The sequence below is a fragment of the Taudactylus pleione genome, unplaced genomic scaffold, assembly GCF_031769625.1.
Source record: "Taudactylus pleione unplaced genomic scaffold, aTauple2 ptg000041l, whole genome shotgun sequence".
NCBI lineage: Eukaryota > Metazoa > Chordata > Amphibia > Anura > Myobatrachidae > Taudactylus > Taudactylus pleione.
Window position 1 is genome coordinate 46,719,916 of NW_028284443.1, and position 25,665 is coordinate 46,745,580.

Here is a 25,665-nt window from a genome sequence, read left to right on the forward strand (position 1 = left end):
GAGAACGGGCTTCACAAATAAGCCATAATGATAACGTGTAGAGATTGGGTGTTTTCTCCCAGTGCTCAAAAGAGCCCCTATAAAAAGTATCTCTAACATCCTTCAATTCATAGAAAAGGCAGTAATACAGAATCTGCGTAAAATCGCAATGTATGGGAAAACCTTGTTCTTGGAACAAAAACAGTCAGACTTTTCTATTTCTTATGGCAGCTTCGGTGAGCCATAAATATAAATCATCTCCAGTATCACATAAAAAAAAATTCAATTAGTCTTAAGGTGCCTACACACTAGACGCTGTGTTCTCATATCGTATCTCATATCGTGAAAGATTTCCCTTGAACTCTCTCGGGCAGCTCCCCAGCACTCCATGACACGATATGGTGCTAAAAAGTGTCCAATCTGAACAACGATCTATCGTGCGTCCTTAACGATTTCCAGTACATCGTGTACGAGATTGGCAGATCTTGCCTGCTGTAGGCAAGATCTGAAGATACGACGTACGACCTGCGGGGTACGCACATAGGCATAGTTATCCTGAGTGGACACTCGCGATTTGCACATATTATGCATGATTTGTCTTTCTGATTCGTTGAAATCTAGATAACTCCTTTTCTTCTAGGCCAATAGGGTCCACAGGGCACCCACCCTGACACACCTGACTGCATTGGGTTATTTTTCTTTCGGTAACTGATTCCCTCATCTTTAGTGAGCATGTTTCTGGTGTACATGGTCTTTCCTTCTCCTGCCTTGGGCTTGTTTACAAAAACTGAATGCCTGTGGCCAGGCATTCTTGCTAGTAATCTTTCTCACCACCTCCCAAATACTTCATAAACTTCATAGCCTTGTCACTAATTGTAAGTTCGGTGCGCTGACATTGTTCCTCATGATTACTGATTACTGTAAGGAGCTACTTGACAAAATGCAGTAGAATGCAGGCCAAAGTCCCAAATATGTTTACACTTTAGATCAGACCTGGCCAGCCCGTGCCTCTCCAGCTGTTGTGAATTACAAGTCCCAGAATACCCTCACCGATCAGCTGGTAAAGCATGCTTAGACTTGTAGGTTCACAATAGCTGGTTGACCAGGCCTGACTTAGATCTTGGAGGTGTATATGCTGAACATTTAGCTAGATCTTTGGTCTCAGCTCTAGGCTCTCTGAGAGTTTCATACAGTATATGTAACCCTTTTACTCTTTTATTGTGACTTAATTTTGCCCTTTTAAATTTCATAGATTTGAGAGCATTTGTAGAAGTGGTTTTAATGTAGTAATAATAGTCATTGTGTTCCTTTCACTCAGGGGAAACTTCCATTGACAGGGACATGCATCACAAAGCTAGAAGACAATGAAAACCACAAGAATGCCTATGAAATTGCTGGTAATATCTCTCATTGGAACCTAATTGCCTTGATCATACTTAAATCATACTTGCCAACATTCAGCGGGGGGCGTGGCCGGGCTATGATGCCGTTGTTTTGGGGGCAGGGCCAGGGGCGTGACTGCACGATCGCGTCATCGTGGCCACGCCCCCTCTTCACAATGCTGAAAAAAGGCATTGTGAAGCAGGGGCAGAGACATGATGATGTGATTCAGCACAAATCGCATTATCGAGCCCCCCCGCTGCAGGGGTTTCTAGCTGTAGTCGGGGGTGCAGGCGGCAGCCGGGAGGCTTGCCTGCCTTTCCGGGGGTCGGGAGCGGCACCCGATATTTGGGAGGCTCCCGACCAAATCGGGAAGGTAGGCAAGCCTGACTTAAATATTAAGATTACAATTTAATTTACAGACTGTTGTGTTATACATTTCTTCTAAACCATTTTCCTTTTAATATTTGTATTGTATGCTGCATCTGTATTTCTTCTTGAGGGGACTATGGTTATGATTCATTTACACATACATAGCAGGTGGTACAAACTTCCTGTCACTTGAACATCGATCTTTAGGAACACTGAAGGCAGCATTTATAGAGTATGACTGACATTGAGGGGTCTATTTACTAAGCAGTGTTAGAAGACAGAGTGAAAAGTGATAAGGTGCCAGCCAATCAGCTCCCAACTGTCATTTTTCAAACACAGCCTGTGACATGGTAGTTAGGAGCTGATTGGCTGGCACCTTATCACTTTTCACTCTGTCTCCTAACACTGCTTAGTAAATAGACCCCTTAGTATTTATAGGGACATGAGGGAAACTTTATTCCAGCGGTTCTCAAACTCGGTTTTCAGGACTCCACAAAGTTCACTTTTTCCAGGTCACCCAGCAGGTACACAGGTGTATTCATTACTCACTGACACGTCTTAAAAGATCCACAGGTGCAGCTAACTATTTCACTAGTAATTATGTGAGGAGACGTGCAAAACATGCACTGTTTGGGGTTATGAGGATTGGGTTTGAGAACCTGTGCTTTATTCGCTTCTGATCTCCACTCTGTTGTGCTAGCAAAAATTAGTGAGTTTATCCTGCCCAGATAACTCTCTTTATGGTAATGCATGAGGATCCGACAGAACTTTGTAGCCAATTTCCGGTTTGGCAGAATTTTCCCGCTCTTTGAATCTGCCCCATAAGCTTTATTTGCATATGTGTAGCAGACAGCATTGATTGTCTTTCTAACTAGAGCTAAAATATGCACGGTTGCAAACCCATATCACACTAGCTTTCCATTATGTATGTACTGTAATGTCTGACATGTATTTTTTTTTTTTTTTTTGTCTGCATTGATTGTAAGACATTGTGAAGCAATTAAAGATGCTAATTTTTTCAATTATTTGTAGGAAACATGATCGAAAGGATAATTGTGTCCTGCAATAACCACCAAGATCTACAAGAATGGGTGGACCATCTACATAAACAAACTAAATTCACAGCTCTGACCAACCCTACAATAAAGCCTCATTCTGTACCCTGTCACACTGTAAGAGCCAATTCCTTCACCTTTCAGTAATAGTTATTGTATATATACAAATGTGTTGCAGACACTTCCGTAAATGTTTGAGAATAAGAGATTGTAGATTCCTTTCTGGAGAAAAACAGGATGCTGGCAGACAAGTACATACAGTATATGGCCAGCTTCACACCTGTCGGTTTTGACCGGGCGGCAAAAAGGCGCCTGTTTTTTTGCCGGGTATGAAAAAAAGCTAAACAGTGAAGCAGTTGAATCCTTTCACACCGCCCGGGCATGTGTGGCTAATTTCACCCTTGCCGGTTTTGGCCGACCAGGCAAGAAACAGGTGGTAGTCGGTTGGGTTTTTTCAGGCACTCAGTGCCTTTCACAAGCAGCGGCTTTGAGACGCCTCACTAGCTGGGCTTCCAACAGCCCTCTCCCGTCACTGAATGGATGCCGCGTGCATGCGCGCAGCTTCCATTCAGACTCCGGAGTCTGGCACGGCCACATGGCTGTGGGGGTCCTCAACCTCCCGATTTGACTACCCGCAGGCCACTTCGACCACGGTATGTTGGGGAGGGGTGCGCCCTCTATGGGTGGCACCCCTGTGCGACCGCACTGGTCAAACACCCCTAGAGCCAGCCCTGGATACAGGTTGATGGTTGAGTGACCTTCCACACGACGCCCGGACGGCCTTACCTGGAGTATTGGTGGTGGTGCGGAGAGCTGCAGCAGGGTAAAGTACTGTAGGTGCAGATCCTTCTTTTGTTGAGCAGCTTTATTCCACAAATATAGAGAGAGTGGTATCATTCAGCCAACTGCACTTCAATTTCCTCCCTGCTTATTAGCCAGCTGTTGTCCGCGCTACCTATGTTTTATGATCTATAGTGAAGTTGGAAAGTCATTGTTATTTAATGTCACAAACGTATTTTATTCAAAAGCTCCACACAACTTTCCAAACCGTGCAAAATATACTATTGAAAATATGGTTAGTGCATCACAAATACCTTTTTCTTCACATAATTTAATACATTTTAGAGCAAACATTAACATTTTACACTATTATGTGAGATGAATATGAATTTACAAATAAAGGTTACATTTACATATGTTTTAAAAAGCTCTTAATTATCCTAATAATTCAGAGTCTAGTGTTCAATAAAGTTCACACTGTGAGACAGCTTGGAACTCCTTTGTACACACAATGTATGCTATTATAAAGCAATGAGTTCAGCAAATGAAAGCAAGATGATTAGAATGCCAGAGGAATACAAGTGTGTTGAAGCTACAGTACGCAAAGACAAAGAAGAAACCTAAAATATTTCAAAACACACTAGAAAATTAATTGTTTACTTGTTTATATTGAGCAATTGTTTCTGCAGAGAGAGTGCACCACAAATTGCAGGCTACCAATAATTATTACATTATTTGCTATTCCTATAAATTATTATTTTGATAGTGTTTTCTTTGGTCTTCAGCTTCCATCTCATCCTGTCACGCCATCAAGCAAGCATTCAGATTGCAAGCCAGCGCCTCTTACACCTGCGTATCACACACTGCCACACCTTTCTCACCACGGGACAACGCACAGCACTATCAGTTGGAGCCCGTTAGAGCCTCCCAAAACGTCGAAGCCTTGGAGCTTGAGTTGCTTGCGTCCTGCCCCTCCTCTTCGTCCTTCAGCAGCACTATGTTACAAAGAGGTATGAGAAAAGCTTATGCCAAATATCTTTAAGTTTTAAATCTCTTTGATCACTTAATTTTAAGTTGATTATATGTGGATGAGCTGATTGTTGAAGATTGGTATGTAACTGCTACGAATTATGTCTATTAAAGGCTTCTTAGTATTGTGTATAAGAACCTTTTATAGCTTCACCCTCTTTAGATACATTGTACTTCCTCAAACAAAGTGAGAATGGCATTTCTAAAAGTGTTCGTTTACAGAGAGAGTACTATACAGAAGCAGCCAAGAATACAATAAATGTGATAGCCTTGCCTTAGCCCTTTATTTATCCTAATATTTGTGGTATTCCTTTATTAATTCCACACAAGAGTAATAGCATACTCATTACAACTATACTTATATAGTCAATCCTTATTTTTGTTTACTTTTGTTTTGTTTGTGTATTGATATTGTATATAGTTGATTTTTAAAATGTTTTATACATTTCAGATAAACTGTTATTAAGCAACTTAATTTATTCTTAGTTGCATTGGACCAACACGTTGTCTTTTCACTATTTCAGTGGTCATTTTTGCGTAGGGGAGTATAAACTACCTAGTAGGGAGCAGCGGCCAGAATCAAACCTGGGATTCACAAATGTGCACCTGATTTTTTGTTTGTATAAAAGTAACCAAAATCTAAGTTTATTGACTGTATGAATGTTTGTGTGAAGTGAAAGTAGAAAATGTATATTTTACATAGGGTTTTTATCGTATCATTTAAAAAACTGCTGTTCCGTGCCCACTGGGAAACTTTGTTTTTTCATTTCTTTGTTTTTGTTTCTTTGTTTCCCTCTTTATTAGAGGATGTCTTGTATTCTTAAGGTAAGGGGTAGACCACCTAATGTCTCCTTGGATTGGCATGTTATGCTGTAGAGCAGATCTACTGCACTGTGGCTCATCACCTTGCTAGAGGTCTCCTCCCTTTATAATCAGGCCACTTGTTTTCCACAGATGGTAAACAAAAGGTGTTGAGTCCCCTCCCTCTACAAGATCCTCACTCCACATATTTCCTGCTAAACCGTGTAATGGATTTGTTCCTGAATTTGACACTACCTTTTGTGCTTGTCTACCACTATAAGTCTTAACCTAACCCAAGAAAGCATGAGGCCAACTTGGTGTAGTGATCCTGTTCATCTTCAGCAGTGTTTTTCCAGGTGATCATGGATGCTACTGGGCCCAATATATCAGTATGGAAAAGAAAACTGTTGCATTAGTCTGTGAAGTTAGTCCCAGTGAAGTTAAGGAAGGCCATCTAATCTGAGAGGAGAATTATTTTAATAAAAGTTCCTGTTTCACTACCAACAGGAGTTTACAAAAACATTTTTTTTTCTACTTACAGGACCTCAGTAAGAGCCCCAAAACGATGAAAAAATTACTACCCAAGCGTAAGCCTGAAAGGAAACCATCCGATGAGGAGTTTGCACTGAGAAAAAGTAAGTTTCGGGAAAAGCACCTGTTAATATTATGCACCTATTAATATTGTATAGGTAAAGCACAAGCTGCTCTTAACCCCCTTTCATGGCCTTTCTTTCTTTTCTTTCTTTCTTTCTTTTCTTTTCTTTTCTTTTCTTTTCTTTTCTTTTCTTTTCTTTTCTTTTCTTTTCTTTTCTTTTCTTTCTTGACTGATAAGGCTGTCTCTTACAAGCATTCACTTTCGGGAAGTCACCCAGAAGATGAATTAGCTAGCTCTGTACAGTTTAGGGATATTGGAGAATTTCTCTTTGACTCTGTCATTGTCTTACCAAACATAACTGCATTGATATTATGGGCTTTACTGTGTGTGTATGTAATGTATAGTATGAGATTGTTGTGAATATTACACTCCGCTTCATCGGTATATTTACATGACACACCGATCCATTGCCTTCCCAGGAGGTGACCTCTAAACTTCTATCTAAACTATTTGATCTCTGCATTTTTATCTTTAAATGATCATATAACATGATGCTTTAGTTTTTTGTTGAATACTAGACCTTAAATAGTTCAGGACCATTACAGAAAATGCTCTTGGTTGTGGTGTACAGGTGGCAAGCTGTAGTTGTGTGCAGTCCAGAATCACAAATTGAACATTACAAGAAAAAGGACTATCACTATCTTGTTGACCACTTCCAGAAGTACAGTCGGGTGCAGAAATATTGGGACATTGACAGAATTTTCATATTTTGGCCTCTATTCAGCACCACAATGGCTTTGAAATGAAACAAACAAGATGTGATTTAACTGCAGACTTTCAGATTTAATTTGAGGGTAATTACATCCAAATCAGGTGAACAGTGTAGGAATTACAACGGTTTCTATATGTGCCTCCCACTTTTTAAGGGGCCAAAAGTAATGGGACAAACTAAACAATCCTAAATCTAACTTTCACTTTTTAATACTTTGTTGCAAATCCTTTGCAGGCAATTACAGCCTGAAGTCTGGAACATAGACATCACCAGACGCTGGGTTTCATCCCTGGTGATGCTCTGCCAGGCCTCTACTGCATTTGTCTTCAGTTCCTGCTTGTTCTTGGGGCATTTTCCCTTCAGTTTTGTCTTCATTAAGTGAAATGCATGCTCAATCGGATTCAGGTCAGGGGATTGACTTGGCCATTGCATAACATTCCACTTTTTAGCCTTAAAAAAACTCTTTGGTTGCTTTTGCAGTATGCTTTGGGTCATTGTCCATCTGCACTGTGAAGCGCCGTCCAATGAGTTCTGAAGCATTGGACTGAATATGAGCATATAATATTGCCCGAAATTCTTCAGAATTCATTCTGTTGCTTTTGTCAGCAGTCACATCATCAATAAATACAAGGGAACCAGTTCCATTGGCAGCCATACATGTCAACACCATCACACTACCACCACCATGCTTCACTGATGAGGTGGTATGTTTTGGATCATGAGCAGTTCCTTTCCTTCTCCATACTCTTCTCATCACTCTGGTACAAGTTGATCTTTGTCTCATCTGTCCATAGGATGTTGTGCCAGAACTGTAAGGGCTTTTTTAGATGTTGTTTGGCAAACTCTAATCTGGTCTTCCCGTTTTTGTGGCTCACCAATGGTTTGCATCTTGTGGTGAACCCTCTATATTCACTCTTGTGAAGTCTTCTCTTGATTGTTGACTTTGACACATATAAGTCTACCTCCTTTTGAGTGTTCTTGATTTGGCCAACTGTTGTGAAGGGGTTTTTCTTCACCAGGGAAATAATTCTTCTGTCATCCACCACAGTTGTTTTCCGTGGTCTTCCGGGTCTTTTGGTGTTGCTGAGCTCTCCGGTGCATTCTTTCTTTTTAAGAATATTCCAAACAGTTGATTTGGCCACACCTAATGTTTTTGCTATCTCTCTGATGGGTTTGTTTTGATTTTTCAGCCTAATGATGGCTTGCTTCACTGATAGTGACAGCTCTTTGGATCTCATATTGAGAGTCGACAGCAACTGATTCCAAATGCAAATGTCACACCTAGAATCAACTCCAGACCTTTTACCTGCTTAATTGATAATGAAATAACGAGGGAATAGCCCACACCTGTCCATGAAATAGCTTTTGAGTTGATAGTCCCATTTACTTTTGGCCCCTTAAAAAGTGGGAGGCACATATAGAAACCGTTGTAATTCCTACACCGTTCACCTGATTTGGATGTAATTACCCTCAAATTAAATCTGAAAGTCTGCAGTTAAATCACATCTTGTTTGTTTCATTTCAAAGCCATTGTGGTGGTGAATAGAGGCCAAAATATGAAAATTCTGTTAATGTCCTAATATTTATGCACCTGACTATATGTGGTATGTGGTCTCTTTGGTTGAAACAATATGGAAAAGTTCTTTATACGGTCACTCTGTGTTTCCTGTCTCGGAAAAATATCATAGAGCTGTGTTGTTTACTGTCTAATCAATGCAATAATGCAGATACACTGTGTCAGTCTGATATGTTTGTTCCCTGTGTCTTATCCATAACACATTTTGTTTGTGTTTGAGTAAATGACCTAATCTGCTTTGATGGATGTGTGCAAGTTACCATAGAAAGTGTTGTAAGTCTATTAATAATTATAACAAATTATTTAGGAGGTATCCAATGAAGTGGAAGCATTCTGGTATAAAAGACAGCATGGATGATCATGATCCCCACCCACATTACTAAAGAGCCCCAAGGACGTTACCATTGGGAACAAAATGTATTGGTTAGTTCACAGCACCATATCAATTGATCTCAACAACTTCCACAACCCAGGAAGTGCTAAAGCGTCTCCAATTCGCAAGGATTGGATGACAATGGACTGTAGGTGCATCTGACACAACATACCTTGAATAGAACCTTATTTATTAGATTTTTTTTTATTTGTTTCTAGTTTCAAGGTTTCGGTATGTTTTTACTGTAATATGTTAGGTGGAGGTAAGTGATGATTTTCATATCAAAACAGAACAAATTTAACCCTTTTAATAAACACTTTGATTTGATTCTCCTGCTGACCTGCATGCATCAATCGAAGCAGTGAAGGATCTATATTGTAACACGAATACAGAACAAACAGTTGTGTTGGAGAAGACAGAGAGAACAAACATATCAGACTGACGCACTGCATCAGCATTTTTGCATCGTTAGACAGCAAGCAATACACCTCCTGTTTTTTCTGGGAAAGGAGTTATAGAGATACTGTACAAAACAATTTTTTCATATTGTTAGTATACTGTTCTTCTGGAAGTGGCAAACAGGATAGTAGTGGTCCCTTCGTACAGTGCTGTAGAATCTTAAGAAGAAACTACTGTATGCGAATGGTGGTTTTTAACTATTTAACAAATGCATATGTATAGTCTTGGCTGCAGGCAAGGACCCAACTGGGCTACCCTCATCACAGTATTTGATTGTACAATGCTAAACCTCTATCATTTACTTTTTACAGGCACAGCAGCACTAGAGGAAGACGCTCAGATTTTAAAGGTTATTGAGGCCTACTGTACGAGTGCCAAAACACGCCAGACCCTAAATTCCAGTAAGTGCCTTTGTTTCTTCCATACTACAAACTGAGCTTATATGCATTCCCAGTTTACTATTGTGGTATCTGTGTTACTATGGTGTGTTGCTGATATTTTGTTTATCACATAATATGTCAGAGGAATCTGTTAATTATTACTGTATTTCAAGGAAATATTTAAGATGTGGTGGCCATTTACTAAATATAACCAAAGTATATAAACACACTTCCTTCTGATGGAATAGTAACTATAAGCTGTTAACTTTTGCTCTGTGTGGCCTTAATCTTAATTAATGTAAGTGTCCCAGGTACCCAGTATCTAGTTTACCCTGTGTTCTTGTTGCTATTATTGAACATAGTTGTGTATGTTCACCAGTCTGTTTCTGTAAGCCTTATAAATCTAATCTTCTCTTAACATACAACTGTGGCAAACTTTTTTCTTTTTAACTGTACCTATTTTTTCCACAAATTGCTAACAAGTTTTTCCATGCTGCACCTTAAGAATCTTTAAGGCTGCGCTACCGCAATTACACTAATCACTGGGGATTTGGTTGTATGTGGGAGAAACCCAACGAGAAGCTGTAATCTTTGTGATGGCAGCTTATAACCAGTGCTTTTTACACCTCACAGTGTGCCGCTGCCTCAGTTTTTCGACCTGTGCTTTGAGACGAGCCCTATAAAAATGGCTGCTGTAGTAGTCCTTGTGGCATTGGGTCAATGGGCTCCATGGCTTTATAGATTTTCCACTCCCCAGTTTCACCTTGAATTCATGCACAGTATAATAATGTCTTGAAAATATGGATACACTAAGACATGTGAATTTATAACGTACAGTTATTCATTTTTAACGAAAAGAAAAAGTATTGCACATTTTGATATAAATATGAAGACTTGTCCAAAATACAGTGTGCATACACTATCATATAAGCTGCTAAAATGAGCGTTTGGTCAAGAACCCATATCTCTAAATAGATAATACTGCACCTCGCTCCTTAAAGAAGGAGATGAAGGTCTTCATGATTGAGCAACAGAATAAACAAGATTATAGTAATTAAATGATAGTTGCACCATTTCCGTCCAAGGTCACACCTACAGTTTCCCCATTGGACCTACAAATGGCGCTGGTCAGCAAAACACTGGGTCTGATACTGCACATGTTGAATAGACGTTTCACTCATATTATTGATGCTTACGGAAGTTTTTTTTTTTTTTTTTTAAATTTGCTCATCACTAGCAGAAAATATACTGATTTTAAATATGCAAATTGACTCATCACTTTGCTCCTGGTATGTGACAATGTCAAGAGCCACATTTGTCAGTATTTTAAATGCATGTGTTTATTTTTCTATGACTGGTAGGATGGATGTGTTACTTTTCTGTACTATTATACAGCAGGTAAGCAGATCTCTGTGTTGTGGTGCCATGGAGGGAGCACAGATCTCAAGCTACTTTCTTCATCACTTTGTAATAAATTGTCTATTTCCTGCTGCTCTGCTTAAACATCACTTCCCCCAAAACAGCTTTTCTCATGTGCTTTGCAGAGGAGATATAATTAATATTGAGAACTTTTAAGAAACCCTGAAAAATATTATATTTATATCAAGCTTCTCCATTTTGCTTTTGCCTTTTTGTTTTAAACCTTTTTTACCCTGCACCTTTATGGATGAAATGTCTTTTTAACCTGTTTATACAGGTTTTTATAGTAGTTAAAAATAATTTCTTTATTTTTTTACAGTTTAACCTCAACAACTGTGTAACTTACATTTTCTATAATTGTACAATCTAACCCAGTAAGTTACATGTAAATGACTAGCATTTGGAAGTGGCATTGTGAAAGTATAACTTTGGGCCCTTTGGCTACACACACAGTACAGTAAGCGGTTTGTTGAGGCAATAGTTTTTATTTTTTTTATTTTTTAAATTAAACCTTTCAATTCGGCAGGAACGAGTGACATCACTGATGTGACTATTTCCTAATAAGTTGATAAGCTGCATTGTTATAAATAATGGATAGCCCACAAGTTGCTGTTTCCCGGGTGTGTATGTGATGGTTAAACCTCAATATATTATTTTAGTTAAATCTAGTTATAATATTTAGGTATGCCTCAAATACCTATTCACATGCCATGCATATATTCTACATTGATGAAAGCATTTATTGAACCTTTATAGATAGATTTTGGGACCAATTTTGTTTGATCATAAAATCGTTTCATCGCATTGTTACACACTGAACTAGGAGCTAGTAAGTGTAACTATGCTTTAATACATGGCAGAGCCCTCCAAACTTGTTATGTGCTCCTTTGCAGAATGCATTTCACATCTACTCACTGCAAGTTTACAGAATGCATTCACATGTAACAGTAGTATTATCTATTCCTGGCTGCAGTTGTATCTCATGAACAAGTAACTAATGAAATCTGCAAAGCTTTGTTCTTCTTTTTAACAATATTTTCTTTTTCCCTCTCTTCCCATCACCCTTTTTTGCTTTTTGTTTTGTTTCATGTTACTATTTTGGTTGTGGCTTTTCCTGTCCTGTTCTCCTCCTCCTCCTTTGTTCTTTCCTTCCATCTTTTGCCTCCCCACCATTGCCATTTCATTTCACCCATACATCATCCTTAGCATGGCAAGGCACTGACCTGATGCATAATCACGTCTTGGCTGATGATGACCAATCAAGTCTAGACTCCTTGGGTCGTCGCAGTAGTCTTTCTCGTTTGGAGCCTTCAGACCTCTCCGAAGACTCTGACTATGACAGTATATGGACAGCCCATAGTTACAGAATGGGGTCTACTTCTCGTAAGAGCTGTTGCTCATATATCTCTCACCAGAACTAATGCACTTCTAAACTTTTTTCTTAACAAAATGCTTGTTATACCACAACCTACGTTTTCTTAGATGTTTACTTGTGTTTCCTGTCTTATTTAATGTGATTGTTTTAAGAATTGAGGTAGTTTCTGGTACTACTTATGTCAAGGATCCTTTTTCAGCTAGGGGGAAAAAAACAAACCATGAAGGTAAAATTGTATATTACGAATATACCTCATGCTTGCAGTGAGTTCCTAGCTTAGTTTTATGTAAGAAAATGTGAGGCATTTTTTTTACTCTCAGGCAGACTTCGTACTCTGTCTTTGATGTTTCCTTAGAACTAATAATTTTATGTGCATTTTTTGTAATATGAAAACTAAAACCGTACAGATTTGTGAGGACCTTTTTATGAATATATCATTTTGTACAGAAGCCACTCATAAATTATGTTAGTTATGGAAGCAATTGTTCTGAGAGAAGTCTCTGCTTCACAGCATTAGACTGGCAGTGAGCAGGGTTTGCACAACTATGCGTTGAATCCAATGAGGTAAACTTACCACAGTCATAGGCATACTCTCTTTATATGGAGTGTGGAAACAAACAGCAGTAAGACAACTTGTCAGCAACTGCTGCCGACATGGTCACCGTTTATTTTTGTCTTAAATTTAGATGTGCATGTATGTAATTTGCAGTATTTAAAATATTTGTACAAGTATTAAGTTATTATTGCCCATTTTTGTTAAACTGGCATCATGCAGTAGTAAGGTGTTTTAGAACAGAAATGCCCAATGGTATTTTTATGTGGTAAGGGTCTTATAAGGATTTTGGTCAGCTATATTGCATAATGCAATCTTCTTAACACAATGTGTACAAACTACATAGATAGCAGATACTACAAAATACAAATCTGTATTGTAACTACATACCTGCAATGTATTGCTAAATTTGAGAAATCCTAGTTATTTTAGGACTATACCACATGATTGTTTTTGCACGCTGGCAAGATGGAATTATTGAACTTTTGTCATTTTCCTGGATGAGATTTACTGCCTGAGTTCCAACTGACTTCCAGTTGGTAAAACCCATAGATTTGCATTTTATTATATGCATACAATAGAACATCAAACTGACAGGTGAACTAAGGATCAGATAGATAAACGTGACGCAACGCTTACGAATCTGAAGTCACATGTCACTGCTGATCAAGGTCTCACTTTTCAGTACCTTACTAAGTGCATATGGAGCCTATATATACAACTGTAGGTTGTTGTATTGTACGTTTTAATACCTTTATGTTAGATGATACCTGAAGTTTCAGTGTGTAATACTTGTACAGTGTGTCCATTCAGGAACTTTTGGTTTAGCTACCAGTTGTAAGACTATTGGCAATTCTCTCTAAACTGGCCTTTGGTAGTATCTTTGTCACAAATAAGTAAAGGGTGAATCATTTTCTCCACTGATAACGACAAATACAGAAACGCCATTTAAGGAATTCGGATGTATTTTTGATTGTCTTGTACTTGTTAATGTACTGCAGAAGTGCTATGGCTATGTTTTTCTCATAGCACCAAGCACAAGACCCATTTGTTAAAGTCTATAATATGTCAAAACCAGCCCTCAAACACAGGTTATTTAATGAGTATAACTATGTCACCTACATTCCCAACTGCTAAACTTAAACGCCCCTTAAATGCATTCATTCACAAAATGTTCCACTTGATCACACTTCATTTCATATCTAAGGGTGACCACACACAGGGCAATACACTGCTTCAATTGGCCATCACAATAGCTTATAGTTCATGGAGTCTGGTATGGATGCGCTTTACCGTTTATCAAAATGGGCAAATTATGGGCTTTGTGTTTTTGGTGTTTTTAAAAGATTTTCAATTTTTGGGAAGATGAAGAATTTACACCTCCTCTACATTTACCACAAACTTAGTACATCAGTGAGTAGTCCTTCCCCAGAGAGCCCTGCACTTGTGTGCAGCTGAGTGTTCTTGCATGCTTACTAGCTGGACAGCTATAGGAGAGCAACAGGAGAGGGGTATCCATAGCATTTCATAGTAATGACACCCAGCTCCAGAGTGCCATGGCCATCCTATCAGATCCCTCCATAGCACAGCATTACAATAAATGAGTGTACATGTTCTAGGGTAGGAAACTTCTTTTGTGTACTAGTCCAGGGAAAAGGAGTAATATAGTTGTGAAGGCCCAATACTTTTTTTTGCCCCCCAAGATGTAAAATCCTGTTTAATACTATAGATAATGTAGTTTTTTTTCATACTACTAGAATAGCTATATTGATCAACCAGTAAACAAACAGGGGTTATAGGAATATATTATAAATAGATCCGCATATATAAAAAAAATTCTAATTTGGGGATTCTTTGTTCAAAAATGTCTTCGAAAATAACGTCTCGTAGTGCAAGGCACCGATGTTGCTATGTTATTACACAACAATCCTTGTTATGCTCACCTGTAATCACATAAGTAGGAATATATTATTAGAAACATTCTACGGCAGTCGGCAGCCAGCAGTAAGAAGGGGGTGACTTTTTATTACAGGCTGAACACATATCCTGGCAGAGTAACTTTACCATAATAAGCATATAAGAAATCACTGGAGTGTCTTGCATCTAGAAGGCATCAAGGCTGAATGCATTTATACAGGTCATTGAACGCCTAGTATTCCTGATCTATTTGTAACCTTTACTTGGGGGAATGTTATTCCTTAGGTTGCATAATTTCCAATTGTATACCACAATGATGAATTCACTAATCTTCATTTATATAAAAAAAATTAAAGGCATTTATTTATTCATTAATGTCCTATGCATTTAATACTGTGAAGTAACTAACTCTGTTTGTGCGTAGAGGACACTGAGATGACCAGACTAGTTACCAGTATTTTTTATCTTATTCCCTTTTACATGTGACACTAAGTTCTACAGTAATGGGAAAATGTCCTTTTATCTGTAAAGTAAGCTTGCTTGTATCTATTATTCTGTACAGGCAGAGTTATATTACATAGTCAGTGCCTGTGTGTATAACTTCAAATATACTGTAAGTATGCCTAGACAAATGTACATTTAATTATAGCTAACCAGACGTCTCTCTACATTTGTCTACTGAAAAGCTAAAGTGAAAAGCAGTGCATTATATACTGTATAATATTAGCTCTGCATTACCTCCTAATTTTAGTTGTTACCAACCACTTCCTTCCCGTCCTTGGACCCTTTGGGGGGGACTTGGCACTTAAGAATGGTAGATCATGTTGGTGATGGGCTTCCCTTTGATGCGAGGAGTGGGCAGTAACAGTGGCCAGAACATAACTGATAGAACAAACCGCTATTGAGGAGGGCCTATCAAGTGTAGCTTTCTAGTGAGCTTGCTGGTCAGCAGAGCATAGAAGGAAGTAAGCACATATTTCTGAAAAGGGAAGAACTACTATTGTAAGATATAAATATTATTATCATCATCTTTTATTTGTATAGCACCAGAAAACTCTGCAGCGCTGGACAGTCAGCGTTAAAAATCAGTTATATTATGTGGTTAAGTTTCTGTTGTATTGGAAAGGCATCTCAAAAGGTTACTTAAACAAAAGGAAAATACCCCTTAAACCTGTTAGTCTCTTCCCTCTTATTCCTAATAAGCAAATGGGTTTGGGTGCAGACATTTGAGGCTGTAATTTAGTATAACATTAGAAACGGTGCTTGTAGGGTCCTTAATACTATTCCTCTTTATTATTAGAAATACAGCCTCAGATGTAATGCTATAACTGGCTGTGCAGATTCATAGACTCAGAGTATGCCATGCATTAGACATCGAATTGGATTATATTTAAAGAATGTAAGGGCTAATTACACCTGGTAAATGGGGGAAGGTCCTGGACACTGGCTGGACACTGATTTTATGTAGACTGTTTCTGCAAACAGATAAATCCCTATTGCCCACTGGGATTAGTAAAGAAATTGATCAATAAAGCTACTTAACTACCTGCTTTGGACATGAGTGTGCATAGAGATCATTCATCCCATGATATGTGCTTTCAGGTTAATTACCTATAATAGCGCCTATAGAGAGAGATTCACACTGAATTTCTTCAGTGACTGATCACTTTGTACTGTATGGGGAAAGCAATTTATTATGCATACTAAAACATGCCATGTGAATTAGCACAACATTTATGTAAATGCACATAGTAATGGTTCCACAGATACAGATTTTGTACTGTATATCCAAAGGGTCAATCTTAGCCCAAATAATTATTCTATGACTATTGGAATTTCTGCATTTTTACTAACAAAAATAAAAAAAAAGTTGCTATATTGGCATCAAAGAAATTGATATGTCCAGGAGTTCAGAGTTCATATGGAAAGATAAAGAAAATGATAATATGTGCAAAATGAATACTGTTCATCTGTCTGTCTGTATTAAGCGCATTGAGGATGCTCTCGGGGAAATTATTACAACACTAGCTCCTCTGAGATGCCATCTGCCGTGATGACTGAAAAGTGTCAGTGCATTATGATTAACTGTGCAGCTGCTCTAAAGTATCAAAAAGCATTTTTCTTTCTTTTAGGAGTCGATTTCTCAAAGCTTGGAGAGAGCTAAAGTACCAACCAATCAGCTCCTAACTAATTTTTCAAACACTGTAAAGTGACAGTTAGAAGCTGATTGGTACTTTATACCTCTCCAAGGCTTGTTACATCTTCCCCTTAGTTCATGTTCTTTTTAAGATACTATCTCAAACTCTTAAATGTACTATTTTTGTGAAAGTTTAGTCAACAATTTGTTTATGCAATTCTGTAACATATATACATATATAAATAATACATATATCCATGTACATAAGTATTTATTAAGAACAAGGGCATTGGATTATTATAGGTTAAAGAGTGTCCTAATTCCATCCACCTGAATGAATTGGTCTATGTTGCACTGTATTTTCTCCACATTATCAAGTGCTCATCAGTGTTTTGGTATCTGCGGCAAAGCACGTTACCCAGTGTTACGTGGTGTGAGTAATTTCCTGTGCATCTCATCTACCGAAGAGAAAAGCCATGTCTGGTGGGACATTGCCTTCTTAAGACTAAAAAGTAAAAATACAGATGTATTTCTGAATGTTGTATTGTACAGTTTACATATTCCTTGTGGTTCACTATGAAATTGCTTTTTTTTTTTTTTTTTTTTAATATCAGATACTCCACAGTGAGAGAGAATGCTTTTATGTTATGTACAGTTGAAATAAATTTTGCCTTTGCTAGTCTGTGCCTTCAAAAGTGATTTATTACTTGTGGAGAGTAAATGCCACCTAACACATTCAGTGTTCCTATATTTTTTTCTGTTCTAACTAGAGCTCCAACATGTCCTGGTTTTTACATATGACAATGTTTACATCAGGAGGACACATTTTACTAGAGTTTAGATTTCTGGTGTACCTGGATTAACAGAACACATATAGGAACACTGGAAATTGATTGATTCCTGCATACAGTTTTATTTGTTTGAGGAAACCAACAATGGTTGTTTTTGTTTATTTACTTTTGTGGGACTCTCTATACTTTTGTCACATGGGCGTTCTGGGTATACCTTTTTAATGAACTACTTGGCTTAGGTATAATCTGCAAGTCACATAAACTCTTCTATTTCTGTCATGAAAGTTAGTGTTTGCCCGCAAGAACATTTCTTTCGTGTCACATGCAGCTTCAAATAAGCAGAAACTTAAATAAAAATTATATATATATATATATATATATATATATATATATATATATATATATATATATATATATAAAATTGCAACAGCTTAAATCCGGCACTCACCATACCATAAGAGCAGCAGGCCCAGGTGCTCCAGCCAAAAAAAGGGTTAGACAGGATCAAGTGAAAGGTGGCACTCAGGGACTTGTACAATGATGAAAGAGGCGATGCTACAGCAACGTTTCAGTTTTAATAACAAACCGTCATCAGGCATTATAAAAAAAATTATATATATATATATATATATATAGAGTAAAAAAAAAAAAATAATAAAAAATAAAATAAAAAAAAATATATATATATATATAATTATTTTTTTTTATATATATATATATATATAATAATTTTGCGCAAGCTGTCTTTACTATCTGCATTACGTGTGTGTGTGTATATATATATTCTCCAAAAAATGAGGGTGTACTCACCAGACTTCATAGAATGATCGTTAAAATATTGTTTTATTTACGTCATCATAAAAGTACAGCCATCGACGTTTCGGTCCAGTCCATGGACCTTTATCAAGATGGACTGGACCGAAACGTCGATGGCTGTGCTTTTATGATGACGTAAATAAAACAATATTTTAATGATCATTCTATGAAGTCTGGTGAGTGCACCCTCATTTTTTGGAGATTGTCTTTGACAGGGTAGTCACCTTGTTTGGGTCAGCTACCCCAGCATTGGATTCAAGATAACGTGAGTGTGGACACTTTGCGGATATATTTATATATATATATATATATATATATGTATATGTGTGTATATATATATATATATATATGTATATATATATATATATATGTATATATATATATATGTATATATTATTATACACACACGTGATCCAGGATGTAACGACCGTTTCTGTAAAAAAATAAAAGTTTTTGTTCATGTCCGTTTTTATTTTGAAATAGGGTACCTTTTTGTCTATTTCTCTAAATAAATCACCTTCATTTTATCATTTATCATATCTATCCAAGGGCTTTAGAATCCCCTTGTTAAACTCTGCTGTCTCCAGTCCATTTAAATGTTGACTACAAGCTTCAACTGCTCATTACTTCCAAAACATTTTCCGTCCAGGAACTCTTTGCGCTTAGTGGAAAGGTGAAAAATCGCTTGGAGGAAGGTCCGGAATGTAGGATGGATGATTGAAAAACTGCCACTGAAAACTGTGACAAGTGATGGGCGTCCCGGTCGATCTTCGTCATGCACATTTGTTCGTCCATTATTGAACATTTCAGACCTTTTTCTCACATCATCATACACCTGCTTTAATTGACGATATATTTTGGCAGGTCTCACTTCCTGCGCATCCAAGAATCGAATAACACTCCACATGTGGGTGAGGAATTTTGTCTAGTAGGGTTAATTTTACCAATGCACAACATAGCCAAAAACAACCATAACAGCACACCACGCAGCATTTAGAAAACAGGTTAGGGAGACCACCTGACCATGAATTGGGGAGGGTGTCCTGCGCTGCGTGGATGCGCAAGCTATCTTTACTATCTGCATTACGTGTGTGTGTATAAATATTGAATGAACCAGGACTGCATTTGGAGTTTAAAGCTGTTGGAAAGCTTCGTCAAATCACATCACAAGACTGCAATGATTGATTAGTTATTTCAAACTTCTATATTTATGTGCGACCAAGTGTGAATCTGTATACAGTACGAGGCACAACGGAACTTTGTGTGGAAAAAAGCGGTGGCTGCTGCATTGTAGCACTTCCTACAGATTCAGCCTTTTTCGGACACAGATATACAAGTGTTTCATATCAAATTAATTTGTGCAATCTCGTGAAGCAGTTTGTTGCATCTGATTGCGACTTATGCTGGGTACACACTTAACAATTGTACCCAGCACGATGTCGACCGAGGCGGGGGTGCACATTTGCCGATGCCGGCAGCGACAGAACAACAGCGGGGGCATATCGTCTAGTGTGTACCCGGCTTAAGACGCTTTTTCGCCCAATAAAAAGGCTCTGCGCAAGCCAAGCTGCACAGCAGAAGGGCTGTTGGGAGTGACTGCAGCAATAGTGTATGTGTACACCACTGCAGTCAAAATTTACCCTTTTTTGGTGTACAATTTGATACGTGAGCTAAGTGTTAGCATATGAAGACACATAGACATGGCTGACTACACACAATGAGCCTGATTCTGAAATGGATGCTTCAACGGGCACTTTTACCTATGGCCACGACATTGTACTTAGATTCATATGCGTGTGCACACTGAGCGTTCGGGTGGCCGACCGCCCGATATGTCGGCACCCCCCTCTCCCACCCACATAGCGCTCCATGGGATCGTACATCTCATCCCCAGATCAAGTGAACTTGCAGAAAGATCTGGAGGTGCGACGTACGACCCCATGGGTGCACGCACTGGCCGATAACATGCCCATACATGGTACGATATAGCAGTGAAATTGTACCAATCCGTCAGATCGGCTGCTACATCGCACCGTGTTAGTGCAAGCCTACTCCACCCAATGTTCTAGCGTCCGCAAACGCAAGTGTCATCAATTGTATCGGCATGTGCACCAGCCCCAGAAACAGGCTTCCTTTCTCCGTAATTACAAGTTTTAAATACACATTCATGATTCATATGAATGCGTAGTCGTTTCCAAATCATTAGGAGCGCCCATTTTCACAGATATGTCCTACTCAGTACCACCCCCAATATGTGTATGGTATATATTTGGAAGCATTCGTGGGGCATTAATGTCCCTGAGTTGCTGACATTTTCATTTTACTCTTCTTTAAATTACCTAATAAAGATTAAGTAAAGTTTTAAGCCTAGAAATCATGAATCCGTTAACATTTTCTGAGGTCTAGGTGTCAATTAAGTTGCACAAGATAAAATTTGATTGTTAACTAAAGAAACCTGTTAAAAGGTATCTATGCAGCAGACTTCAAGTCAGCCCCTATAGCTGTGTGTTCTGATGCGGCCCACATAGCTCAAATACATTTTGCACCAGAGTTTTATCTGCTTGCCTTGAGTGCACTGGTATTTTTTTTAAATACAGTTGTGAATGGAGTGAAAATATTCATATTTAACGTAATATTTCTCCCAGTTTGTTTACTCCTGCCTAAATTCTGCAATGGTTTGTCTGCCCAGAGTCTCATGAGCACACATTGCTGAGATATGTCCTTTTATGTACTGCACAAACTGAATGAAAATTAGATGTATGGTGTACTGTACTTTTATGGGTCGGTTATTAAAATTACTGATATATCATTTTAAGAATCCATAGAATCAATGTCTGTAGAAATTGACCACATACAATTACACTTTTATTTTTTAACATCAAACAGGAATTGTCTCGTTTGTTATTCTTTCCAAGTACAATGGCAGGGAACCATATTTCTTTTTATTCTGCTTCTAAATATTGGTGGGTGGCTTTAGGAAGGAAATGCAAGCAAAATACTTAGGATACAAACTTAAGGTGCCTACACACTAGAAGGCTAACAAAAGATGCAATTTCTTCAACGATTTCCCTTGCACTCCCGGACAAACAATATCTTGCATAAACTGTGCAACTGACAAACTATCTGACCAACGACCTTATTCTCATTAACGAGATTGCCAGATCTTACTGCATGTAGGTAAGATCTGAGTATACAACGGGACCGTGCATCGGGATCATTATCATTAGTGGACACTGCACGATTTGTCGTTCCCATGCGTTGGAATCAGCAAAATCATGCAAAATATCGTGTAGTGTGTACGCACCTTTAGGGGGAGATTCAATGTAATGATAACTCTCTAGGAGGAGCCTTGTGTCATGTCTCACTGTTTACAGTACCTATCCTGAGATGTGCATCTAACTTGTACTTAATTGAGTCTCCCTCTTAAGCTGATAAGTAGACCCTTGTGAAACAGTGTGATAAATATTTAGTCCCTTATTTACTATTTTACATCAGAAATTGTCCTTTCAGAGTGACCGAAGGACTTTAAACTAAATGTCAGTGGATGTATGGGTCAGCACGCTGCAATAGTAGTGGCACTGAACCATGCATGGAGAAGCAACACTGATCAACCTTCAGAAGCTCTCATTAGGGCAACTAAACTGACACAAAGTCTAATGGGGGGCATCCACTAGACGATTTTATCCCTGTCCAACCTCTTAACGATTTTCCCTTGAAGTTTCCCTTGAAATATGATCTTCCACTCTGAACAATTTGCAAACGATTTGCAAAAGATCTAACAATAAACTATGTTGTTTTAATCTGTGATTGAGAGCTTTCAGCTATAGTGGGCAGATAGTGGTTCATCGTTTGATCGTTCAGCGTAAACTATGTGTAAACGATTTGTAAGCAATAAAGTGAAATTGACCTGCATTTTCAGTCGATGGAGGAGACGATCAAACGACCAGCGGGAGCGCGCATCGTACATCGTTAGAAACAATTACTGCACGATTTGCAAACGATGTTTGAACGTTTATCGAACGATTTTATCATTATCGTTCAATCGTTCAACTTTATCGTCTAGTGGATACCCCCCTTAAACTAAAGTGGATTTATGTTACGTGTATGTTATGTTTTGGCAAATAGGAATATCTTACTAGCATTGGTGTTTACAGCAACCGATCAGGCATGATTGGTGGCTGTAGGATATCATTATTTTGCACCTACTTTTGTAATCCCCTGCATTGGACGAAAAATGTGTCAGTCAAATCAGCTTATGTCTGAAAAATGGATCTGAATGCACTATGTACAGTGGTTTGGAAGTTGATAGAAACATCTATCCTGTTAACTTTTTATTCCCCAGTTCTACCAAGATTTATGACTGAGTTATTTCTCAGTCATAAATCTTTCACGTTCCCCAGACTGCCAACACTTCTGCATGATGTCTTTATGGTGAGGGCATACAGGGCATAATCCCTGCCACTTTTTTGAAAACTGTAATTCTTCTAAAAAAACAGCTGGTTTCGTCCAAGCACAAGCAGTGTCTCATGTTTTACTGGCACCTTTTTTTCTTTTTAAATACATTCTCCTAATTGAGTTTTAGTTCATCTATTATTTAGAACCTGACCCATGTTTAACTGGAGATATGGTAGTCGTCTAAATATGTAAGAAAAAGGTGTGTGTGTGTGTGTATGTATGTATATATATATATATATATATATATATATACACACACACACACACTTTAGTAGTTAAATTGTGCAAATACTATGTTTCCAGACTCAATCAGTTTAAGTGCAACGGCTTCAAAATCAGACACCAGCCAGCTGGTTGTCAGTCAGGAGATGACCACATGAAGCAGAAAAACATCCACAAGCCAGCAAGCATGACATACACCAGTGGTTCCCAAACTGGGTGCCGTGGCACCCTGGGGTGACTCAGAGCACTTGCAGGGGTGCCATGGATTGGTGGTCCAGTACCAAATAAAGTGATTTTTAGTCAGTGTCATAGGCAAAACAAGTGCTAATGGCTGCCAATCAAAAAAATATGCAGATAAAAAGAAGAGCAGCCATGTCAAACACCACATAACTGAACCTAATGGTGACATATAAGCACAGTTGTATTACATTTATTTTTTGCTGAAATTCTCATTAAGAATTTTTTGGCCCAGGGGTGCCGTGGAAAAAAATGTGGATACTTTGGGTGCCGTGATTCAAAAAAGTTTGGGAACCACTGACCACTAAATGTGCTGCAGCAGGTGCTTATGAAGGGTTACAAGAGCTTCATGTCCTCAAGTAGAACCCTCTGCTTTCTAATTTTTTATGTACAGAACACGTGACTCGGTCTTCAAGGTTGAATAACAGCTAATAGTTAAAGCCGTTTTGTTTGGTTTTTAAATTAAATGTTACACCTGCTCTGTAAAAATTCCAATTTATGTTTGATAGATTTTTGAACACGCAATCTTTGCCCTGCCAAACAGACCGGCAACATTGATCTGTGGTCTTTTCAGTACTGAATAGAATTCTGCTGCCTACTCCTGTATCATCATCATTTGTGTCTTCCACGGCAAGCTCATCCATGTTTAGTTGATGTTTTAAATGTATGTTCAACCAGGCTTAACCTGACATTTTGACACTTGTAACAATGTTATGTTTTTTTTTGTTCTTTTTTTTTTTTATTTACTACGTGTTTTCTTTTGAATTACCTGTTTTAGGTAAGTCTTTACTGTAAACTGTTTGAGTGTTGTAATGACGTGCAATTTGTAGTAATTGTTGTTCAAATGGTGCTTAAAAGAAATAAAAAAGGTATTGTATTTGAATAAAAATCTGAATTGACGTAGCAGTAAGCATATATATATATATATATTGCTATGGGGAGTCTCATCTTTTTAAAAAAGTTAATTGTTTTGAGAATTACTAGGTATTTTGAAATTCTGAAACCACTTGCTGCTTTTGTCTGCTGGCCATCATTTTTATATAGGTATCTTGATTTTGTTATATAGCTGTATAATTCATCTGCAAGCTTCACCTAGTTCTAGTGTTAGTCTTATTTAAAATTGTTGGAATCTGCCAGGTTGATTAATAGATGTGTCTTGTAAAGATAATGGATTTTCAGTCTATTTAGCGTATTCACACTTCATTCTTTGCTGCCATTAGGTTCACGCAAAGAATCTGCTCCCCAGGTTTTGCTTCCAGAGGAGGAGAAAATTATTGTAGAGGAAACGAGAAGTAATGGTCAAACTGTTATAGAGGAAAAGTGAGTACAAGAATGTCTTGCGCTTCATTATTTAATAATTGTAGATTACTTTTTTCCCAATATACAAAGAGTACCTTATTTTCCCCCTCAGATTGTAAACCATCACACTAGAGGTTCTATCTTGCTTTCCTCTTGGTCAATGCATTTAGGCTTCTTGAAAGGTTGGTCTTGATGGGTGTGTGTGTGTGTGTGTGTGTGTGTGTGTACTAATATTATAAGAACATTGTGTCTGTCTACTTGCTCCAAGTTGGTGAAAAAACTACTGAACAGATTTTCATGAAAACTGCTATCCATCAAGTTTATTAACAGTTTCTTATATAGCTCAGCATATTCCGTTGCATTTGAAGTTAAAGCTCAGCAATAACAAAAACAACATTTATTGACATCAATGCAAGAAATAGGTGTGGCCGGTGAAGGGAGAGGTTCTTTGGACCTGTGTTCACTTGAAATGGATAGGCTACATAGCAGTCTGTGCACAGGTCACACAGTGACATTGGTGTGAGTGGTGGGTGAAGGCGCTGCTGCCACCAGTCTGTATAATGCTGCTGGTCACGTTGGCCGCTCCCGCGAGATGGGCCATATGCAAAGCAATGTGCAACAGCTAGTATATGCATATTTGTGTATATAGTTAGAGATGAATAGACACACATACGTGTGTGGGGTTGGGTATGGCTTGCCGGCAGTCGGGATCTCATCGGTCAGAATCCTGATGCTGGGATGCCGACAGGGTCAACATACTGACACTTGTTGGTCGGTATGCTAACCCTCCCCTTCCCTTCCTGGTTTCTAACCCTAACTCACCCCCCCCCCCCCCCAGTACCAGAACCTATCCCCCCCCCCTCCCTGCACTCCAAACCTAAACATTCCCCCAT

The 25,665-nt window shown here is 38.4% G+C and overlaps 1 protein-coding gene across 3 annotated transcripts in view; it reads left to right on the forward strand.

Annotated features, from left to right (window-relative positions):
• Positions 1 to 25,665, forward strand: part of ARHGEF7 (Rho guanine nucleotide exchange factor 7) — a 170,823-nt gene that overhangs the window by 138,036 nt on the left and 7,122 nt on the right. For 2 of the 3 annotated variants that reach the window (XM_088458453.1, XM_088458469.1), the window contains exons 14-20: positions 1,298 to 1,376; positions 2,764 to 2,903; positions 4,352 to 4,576; positions 5,938 to 6,031; positions 9,483 to 9,572; positions 12,177 to 12,353; positions 24,694 to 24,793. In XM_088458453.1, coding sequence (XP_088314579.1) covers positions 1,298 to 1,376; positions 2,764 to 2,903; positions 4,352 to 4,576; positions 5,938 to 6,031; positions 9,483 to 9,572; positions 12,177 to 12,353; positions 24,694 to 24,793 — 905 coding nt within the window. The remainder of the gene's footprint in view (positions 1 to 1,297; positions 1,377 to 2,763; positions 2,904 to 4,351; positions 4,577 to 5,937; positions 6,032 to 9,482; positions 9,573 to 12,176; positions 12,354 to 24,693; positions 24,794 to 25,665) is intronic. The other variant, XM_088458462.1, reaches the window with a different exon arrangement.